The sequence below is a fragment of the Hippocampus zosterae genome, chromosome 2, assembly GCF_025434085.1.
Source record: "Hippocampus zosterae strain Florida chromosome 2, ASM2543408v3, whole genome shotgun sequence".
NCBI classification, from domain to species: Eukaryota; Metazoa; Chordata; class Actinopteri; order Syngnathiformes; family Syngnathidae; genus Hippocampus; species Hippocampus zosterae.
Window position 1 is genome coordinate 28,672,940 of NC_067452.1, and position 8,891 is coordinate 28,681,830.

The 8,891-nt window shown below is 42.7% G+C and overlaps 1 protein-coding gene across 1 annotated transcript; it reads left to right on the forward strand.

The window, feature by feature from the left end:
* The first annotated feature begins 1,030 nt into the window (after positions 1-1,030).
* On the forward strand, positions 1,031-7,772 carry cbln4 (cerebellin 4 precursor). The gene is made up of 3 exons (XM_052059575.1): positions 1,031-1,759; positions 4,072-4,188; positions 6,333-7,772. The coding sequence occupies exons 1-3, from the start codon at positions 1,499-1,501 to the stop codon at positions 6,528-6,530; spliced, it is 576 nt and encodes a 191-aa protein (XP_051915535.1). The 5' UTR covers positions 1,031-1,498; the 3' UTR covers positions 6,531-7,772.
* Positions 7,773-8,891: the final 1,119 nt, after the last annotated feature.

An 8,891-nucleotide genomic window follows, 5' to 3' on the forward strand; every position in this document is an offset into this window, starting at 1 on the left:
ACACTTCTCCATGTTTCATGGATGATGATGAACGGATGGGCAATGCCATTATATTTTGGGGTCATGCCATAATGACTCAAATGTTGAAAATGTTTTTCTTGAGCCTCTGCAAAGTTCTGTACTCAAAGTGTAATTGTGCTAAATGTCGTATTATTATTTACTATGTTGTCGGACTAATACTTTTGCACACTACTCTGGCCAGGAGTAGCCTTCTGGCGTGCTGCGCAGATGCCTGCTTTTGTAAGGAGCAGCCCATGAATCCAATATAGCAAATTGTACAAATTAACATCAATAGCAGAATTACAAAGTAGCATACAAATTCAATACCAATTTTTCTTCAGAACATTTGATCCTCGTAGCCAATGTCAACTATTTCAAGTACAGTGATACCTCGCTATATCGTGGTTCGTTTATCGCAGCTTCAGTTTAAATCATATACATGGAGTACAGTACTGTATATGTTGCTCTATGTGATTCGCTTTTGTTTTGCTGACCGTCGCAGGTTCTCGCGGACCGTTTGCGGACTTAAAAAAAAATGTTAATTAGTCGCTATTTCGCGGGGGTTTTGGTCCCCAGGAACCGCGATAAACGAGCGATTTCTGTATTTTTACATCAGAGGATGGAAATGACATAGCTGAGAAGTCTTTGCCCATCGAAGCATCCACAGTCATGGTTTCATGAAATAAAATACACACATATCCAGAACCTTGCTCAACACATTCAGAATCCAAGCAGGAACAAACCTAATCAAAATCTGTGTTTAAGTTGAGAGAGTTTTGTGTCACTGTGCTTCTTAGATATGATTTGACCGAAATTCATTCATCGCAGAATGCACACCAGGATGGCTCTTATTGTTTATTAAAATAAACGTAGAAAATAATTTTTCAAAGCTATTTCCACTCATTTTTTTCATCAGCCGGTTCCTCGCCAATTGCATTTGATTCCCGGCAGGCATGTGTCAATATAATTTCCTTTTGAAAATTGGATTTCGATTTCATTTTGACGTAGAATTGATATCAGATCCCCAGTGAGTTTGCTGCGTCGAGTGAAATCCGTGGAGCCAGTTGACGACGTCAGTTCGCTACGGGGCACTGCTGACGTCAAATTTGTTCTTGTCGAAGGTTGAAAGTGTTGCATTAACCTGCAAGACGCACACGAACTTAAGTGTGGTACTTGACAATTAATTAACGTCCGGCGCGCGTGCGCGCAGAAGGTGGCTGCGTTTTGGGCGCACAATCACGCAGCAGCACCGAGCACATCTCTTCAGCTCTGTGCGTGGAGCGGACGCAGACTGTCTGTCGGGCGCATTATCCTTTCATGCGCAATCGAAGACTTGCGACTGACGCACACGTATACGCACGAACTTTATTTATTGAACGACTTTTATTTTCATGAGACGCTCGGGCGTTTCTCCCGTTGGGAATTCGGACTCGACGAGGATGGCGCGCGCGAAGAGGGTGGCGCACGTGCGGACCCGTTAAGTGGACAACTGGCGGACATGCGGTTGTTGGGCTGGAGCGTGCTGTGGGTTCTGGTTGCCACGCTGCGAGGCCAGAACGACACGGAGCCCATCGTGCTGGAGGGCAAGTGCCTGGTGGTGTGCGATTCCAACCCGGCTGCCGACTGGCGGGCGTCCAACTCGCCGCTCGGCATCTCGGTGCGCGCCGCCAACTCCAAAGTGGCTTTCTCGGTGGTGCGGAGCAACAACCACGAGCCGTCCGAGATGAGCAACAAGACCAGGATCATCTACTTCGACCAGGTCCTCATCCTCGACCGCTTTGTGTTATGTGTCATGAAAAGCAGTTGTCCTGTTTTTGACAGTGTCCGTGCGTGCGTGTGCATGCGTTTGCCATGTGTTGTGTGGGGGAGGGGGCCATCCTGAACATCACCTGCAGATCAAGCATCCAACCTCAAAAAGGTACTTAACGCAACGATACGGAAATCTTTTTGTTTTTTTCTTGAGGATGGGATGTGTGGTCTTTCCATTTGCTTGAAAGATGATGGAATGTAATGGATGGGCATTGAAGTCCGCCTAGTCATCCATCCATCCATCCGTCCATCCATTCACCCATCTATCCATCCATCCATCTTTTATAGAGCCTGCCTTGATTCGGGTCATGGGTGAGCTAAATCGGATCCGTTCAACTGCCCCCCACACCCCTTTTTTAAGGCAATGCTTTAACTATTTTAAGGTTGTTCGTTGTCATACAAATGTAAAAATAAGTTTCCACTGTTAATTGTAAACTAACGGAAACAATAAAGCTTAACTCTAAGGTTTGAATGCCTATGGTTTCCCGTCCCCATCTATCTTCTCTAAGCACCACTTGTTGAGAGAGCCCCTTCTTCGAGTATCATGATCACAACACAAGAACAAGGCAAACCACATGGGGACTTATTATTGTGTTCAGTGCAAGTCTTGTGCAAAGTGCAGTCTTACTGCGCTTGGGTGGAGTTTGTTTTGATATTTTCACAGACAGGCACAGAGAGAATTGGGCATTTGCGCTGTTGTGGGAGTAAACACAGCTGACTTGATTCCCAGACCATGGAACCATCAAAGCAGTTTCCTATTTTTCCCTATAAATTCAGTGCATGGGGCGTGTGCGGTCTACATGATGGAAGCGTCATGCACTCATTTGAGTCCCTGCAAGAATTCAGCACACACAAAGTACTGTATTTCCACAGAGAACTGCAAAATCTTCACTTGTGGGTGATGCATGATGGGGTGCTGCAAAGTGGGCACTTCAACCCCGATCGTGTCACACTCACACACACCAGTTGTGTTGTGATCAGGGGGCTGCTTGTAAAAATATGATGAAAATCATAATACTCATAATAATAATAACAAATCCAATGAACTGATTTCTATAATGATTCAGAAGTTTTGATGCGTGCTGTTGTCATATTTATGAATGGAACACCATGATATCCGTCACACATATCAGCGGAACTCAGAATCTGTCTGCCTGCACCTTGATGAAATCCACCAAAATTTCGTTACGCCTGTGTCACGACTTTGTATCGGTACCGAACCCAACCAGGTAATATTAAGATAAGATAAGATAATAAGAACAATATGCGCATTCACGAAACCCTTCATTAGTGAAAAAGTTATAGTGGAATTTTACGATGTACTATCACGACAGTCACACGTTGACTACTAAGCAAACTAAATTTCCCACAGCACTGATTGGACAAGCAATGTCATGTGATCATCTGCAGCCAGTGATGGCCAAGCGGGCGTCATAACTAATTGACATGCTGAGTCGCGTCTGTCTTACCCTCCATGGCAGAGGCGCCGTCAAACCCCTCTGACCGATTCACCGAACCGCTGGGGTTCGATCGAAGCCCAGGTTAAGAATCAGAATCAGAATCATCTTTATTGGCCAAGTATGTAGAACACACAAGGAATTTGTGTCCGATATAACACGCAGCATTAGTATCATCATAAACAAGGACATGACAAATAATTATGGAAAAATTAAATATGGAAGGACATTTCGTAATGTAAGTGAACCGTAGTGCGGTGGGACCACCCAGGGACAACTGTGAGACAATGTGCAAAGTGTCCAGCAGAGCTAAAGTGATCAGGGGTAGAATACAATCCTATAACAGTCGTACATGAGCGCAGAAAATCACTGAACCATTTTAAAGTGACCAGTAGCAGTATTTGTTGGACAAGAAGTGTGCAATTGTGCAGATGTCCTTGAGCGCTTTGAAGAACCACTGCGTTAGAGTCATATTTGTTTTGTAAATACTTAATACAGCATGGAAACATTGTTTTTCTTCTTCTTTGTATGCTGGAGCCTTAACTTCACACCCGAGAGGCCAGGCCAGATTGAAACCAATAATTTGTCCATTATTGAGGCAGTGCTAACCACTTGCATCCATTTGTTGATACATGTACAGACTTCAATAAATTTATTTTATGTTGAACTTAAATAAATCACCGGATTCACCATGGAAAGCAACTCAAGTTTGTGAGCTCTTTCTAAAGTCATTAGAACTGTCCTGTCCTTTCGAAACAACGGAAAGCTTGATTGTGAGCTTCTGTTTTCTGTCTTTCTTTTGCAGGTTCTCGTAAATATTGGAAACTTCTTCACATTTGAGTCTGTGTTTTTGTCCCCAAGAAAAGGAGTCTACAGTTTTAACTTCCACGTCATTAAAGTGTACCAGAGCCAGACCATACAGGTATGTCATTTTAAGAACACTGTTCGGCGCCATCGACACCCGCATGGTTCAAATAAAACAATTGAGATTTTTGCACTCAACTACCGCAATTTGGGTATAATAATAATAATAATAATAATAATAATAATAATAATAATAATAATAATAATAATACATTTGATTTATAAGCGCCTTTCAAGACACCCAACGACACTTTACAATAACAAAAAACCCAAAACAATAGGGTATGCGTCATTAGCTGCGTGAAGAGGAAAAAGCAATTTGGAATCAAGATTTTCAGAGCGTAATCTGTCAACGTGAGTGCTATGTCAACAGGCAGATCTGCTATCATATGAGCCGCACCTCATCAAAATACACTGGAATGAAATTTGAATATGTTACACGAGAGGCATGTCCATTATCAAATAAGAAAAATAACTCTCAACCTAACTCTCTAACTCTCAATTAAATCAGCGGGGAGAAGAGTCAGCCCAGGCCAACAAAATGGTACGTGACTTTCTAAAGGGGACATTATACAAAATGTAATCGCCGACGTGCCTTCCACCTCTCAAGAGGAAAATTAAGCAACGGAGTAAATCTTTAGTATCTGCATTCTAAAAGTGTGTGAGTGAGCCGTTCCACTGGGGCTGATGGACACGACGACTACCCCCACACCGAGCTTCTCAGCCAGTGAAATGGCAGCTCGGTTGGATGAAGTTCCACAGAGGAGGAAATCATCTTGACGCAGCGGCCGAAGCACTATCAAAACCATAAGGTCGTCTTAATTGCATCATTAGCACAGATGAGCAAATAGAGTTTGTGCGTCTGATACTAATGTTATAATACTTTTGGGTTAAATTAACAATGTGGGGTTGGAGGGGGGGGAGGGTCTTTGTCTTTGGTGATTTTATGCGGCACACCGCGATGCTAATTAAAAGCTTTAATTGAGCGGATTGGTAATGAAATGCTGCCTTCACAATTGATAATGTTGTGGGGCTCACAGATTAGACAACAGCATTCGCTTCTGAAATGAGATATTTGATTTCTTAGTGAAGTTGTTGGCGGAGTGGGGTGGATGTGTTTGTTTTTGCCGAAGCGTCCCTGTGCCACAAAAATGCTTTCTTTGTCTGCCGTGAATGCATCTTGTATCACCTACAGTATATATTTTTGTTTACTTCTGTATCGTCAGTGCTTAGTGTGAAGTGAGTTACAGCATGTGGGTTGTCTCATGTGATCCATCAATACAGTGTCAGATGTGTCACTTGAAATGCACATAGAAATACCTGTAGGCGGCGGAAACCACCCCCCCCCCCCACATCAGATATAGGCATTCCATCAAAATTGGGCACTTGCCCGATTGGGCAGATGCCTTATAAAAATTGTGTTGGCCAAGAAAGAACAAAAATGCTGGTAAGGATTCAGATAAAGGTGCAGATTGACTTATTCACACTGTCGGCGACTGGAGTCACCACGGCATGAACGGGACCAGGTCCGTCGAGTACGTGTGGTGAAATGTCCATTCGTATTGTGGCATCATCCTTCCTGAACCAGGATGTAGCTTGTTCAGTAAATTATGCAAATAAAGCACTCCTCGTTTCTTTTTCATTTTTGGGAAACCATTTGCTCATGTGTTCGCCTTCACTTTCCTTTTTAAATATAGTAATCCAAAAGGCTCATATGTGTCACTCAGACTAACTTTCTAATCTTTTTCTATTGTCTTAGGATGAAATAAGCCTTGATTGGATCCCAGGCAGCGGAAAGCGGCATTTACCAATTACGTTTTTTTTTTCTTCAGGACACTCCACAAAATGTGTGTCATGATTAAAACATAAAATTGCTCGCACTATTCATTCATTTTCTGATTTGACAATTGTATCCTATTATGGGATTTAAAATGCAATTCTCTGTCTCGCTTTTCTCTCTCTCTGTCTCCCTCTCTCTTTAACTTGTCATTAAACTGAGAAGAGACCACCTCACATTATGGCGTTTAATGGTGACTCTCAATTTCAGTCAGCATGTCACCATTTTGAACAGGAGGGAAGAAATTCAAACCAAATTTAGCCCTTTAAACTCGAGTTTGAGCCGCATGTTGCATGTTAGACATTGACCAAAGCCTAAAATTGTGGAGATGATTTTACAGTTTTTTAAATTGTCTGACTTGGTAGGTGAACCTCATGTTAAATGGGAGGCCCGTCATCTCAGCCTTTGCCGGGGACAAGGACGTAACCCGCGAGGCGGCCACTAACGGAGTTCTGCTTTATCTGGAAAAGGAGGACAAAGTCTATCTGAAATTGGAGAAGGGCAACCTGGTCGGTGGATGGCAGTACTCGACATTTTCTGGCTTTCTCGTCTTTCCGCTGTGAATCGTCAGAAAGCAACAACAGTTTTATAAAAGTGACTCACTTCTCTCTCGTGATGTGTCGTCGCTGTATAAATCAAAACATGACTCCCGAAGCAGCGTCACAAAACAGGTTTTTGAGGATGCTTTGTTGAGCGCCATCCTGTCAGTCAAGCTGCCCCCAGAGAGAAGCCTTCCACATCCTGCGAGCACTTTGTTGTCATGACAACTGTTGCTCGGGTGTGTCTGCCTTTTTGCTGACCGAGGTGTTTGTCTTGTTGCCATCATCCATTTGATATGGAATTTGCTTTCAATGTAGCCAACCGCCCAAACATATCCTCGCTATCTGATTAGAAAAAAAAATCACAATATGTCCTTTTTATGACAACAATCGCAACGACTTTTCTTTATGCTGTGTCTATAATGTATAAGTGAATGTCCGTAGTGTCTTCTCCTATCTGACACTGCATGACTAAAAAGACGCTGTCTCAAGTGACAAGAATGTTCATTCAATCACATCCATGGAACCTTTCAAGCCGAATGGCCCTGAGGTTGAACGCTGTGGAATCGAATGACACTATGGGGGTGGGGGGCGGGGGTGGGGGGGTCGGCAGAATGGTGAGTATTAACACTTACCTTCGAAAAATGAACATAATGAAAGCAACATTTTGCTGTAAAATTATGTGGCCAACTTAGACTTTGAATTATTCTGATTTCTATATCAGGGGTGTCAAACTCAATTCTTGTCACGGGCCAGATTTTAGTTACAGTTTCCCTTGGGGGGTCGTTATGATTGAAACCATATAAAGAAGTCAAAGATAACGGTTTATTCACCTATTGTAGAAGTTACTGTAATGAGGTGTTTGGTCACAAGAAAATGATTCCAGTAACACTCTTATTTATTTCAAATGAGAATTGAAAATTTTGGTGGAGATTTTGGCAAACATCATGAAAGTTGCCATCAGTGATTTGCTTTAAGGGCCACAGAAAATGATGTGGCGTGCCGGATCTGGCCCTGTGGCCTTGAGTTTGACATCTGTGGTCTATATAGTCGACATGAAGGTTTGATGACATTGTGTTTGCGAGCCACAGTGAGCAAAAATAGGTGAATGGAAGTGATGCGTCCCTATTTGAAATAGAAAGTTCAAAGAAGTTATTACAAAACAGTTCATGACACACATTGCCGTAAAATTTGCTTAAAATGTTTGCCAAACTGAAAACTCTGTAAAGTACAGTCGTGACAATAAAGATTTACATTTGTGGTAAATGTGATGTATTTTGAAAATACTTTTACTTTACATGGTTGACATTGGACAGCGAGCCGATGCTACTTGATCTGGCTCAAGTTGAAGGAGGCCGTCACTCAAGTCCGTTGCCAGGAAGCATTTCATTTTTGGCGCTCATCAGCTGACCCTCTTCCCCTTTCAGTTCATTATTTTCACTTTCCTCTTAACACTTGAGGTTCATACGCTGGGGTCAAGCTGCTTTTACTGAGAAATCAAAGGCCAAAAAGCCATCGGCCCAAATCACTTTGACAGCCATTGTGTTGCATGCATGAGTGCTGGATGACAGTTTTGGCACTTGGACATATAAACTTGACATTCAAGTGGTGTACACACATAGCATTTTTTTCTTGATGTGTGTGGTGGGTGTCTCACATTTTATTATGGTTAAAATTATTTTTTTTAAATGACATGCCCAATGCTCTTACCATGTGTAAAATACTCAAGATGGCCAACAGAGCACACCACGAATGAGGTGTGGAATGCCTTCATATGAATTTGCAATCAATGCTAGGGTGATGGTCGAATTTTGAATTCATGAATTAATCTAATCTAACAATGACATTTTTTCAGTTGTGAACTTGCTTTGCTTTCCTCCAAAACCAAGCTCACGCATTCACTCTCGCCAACTTCCTGCGTTGCACAGTAAAGTCCCGGCCCAGCCCGATACTGGCTGTTGATTGGTCGTTGTCAAAGATTCATGAGTGAGTGACAGACTACGTGCATGCACAGTTGAGCTGTCAAATTAACTGAACACTGAACATATTTGCCATGACTTATACAGCTCGAAATGAGCAGGAGCCTTTCATGAGCCAGCCTGCAAAGTGAACTTCAGACAGTCTACAAAGTTAGACAGAACTTGTGAGACCATGAAGACCTCAATTTGGGACCGAGTGAGTCAGGAGGCGGGGCCAGTGGAAAGAAGAAGACATTTAGAAGAGAAGATTTATAAGCATGTGTCGGCGGCATGAAGTCTGACGTTCGAGAGAAACGCTGGTTGAATCATTTTCTCGCATGTGATTTGGGTCGACAGTAAACATTCATTTTCACAATAAAGAGCTTCTTGAGCAACAACCGCTTGTCTTTGTTTCATTGTCGAATCA

Bases quoted from the DNA above. Each gene is read 5' to 3' on its own strand.
- cbln4 (XM_052059575.1), top strand. From the start codon at position 1,499: ATGCGGTTGTTGGGCTGGAGCGTGCTGTGGGTTCTGGTTGCCACGCTG. The intron at 1,760-4,071 runs GTCCTCATCCTC...TTTCTTTTGCAG, and splicing joins GGATCATCTACTTCGACCAG to GTTCTCGTAAATATTGGAAA. The intron at 4,189-6,332 runs GTATGTCATTTT...CTGACTTGGTAG, and splicing joins ACCAGAGCCAGACCATACAG to GTGAACCTCATGTTAAATGG.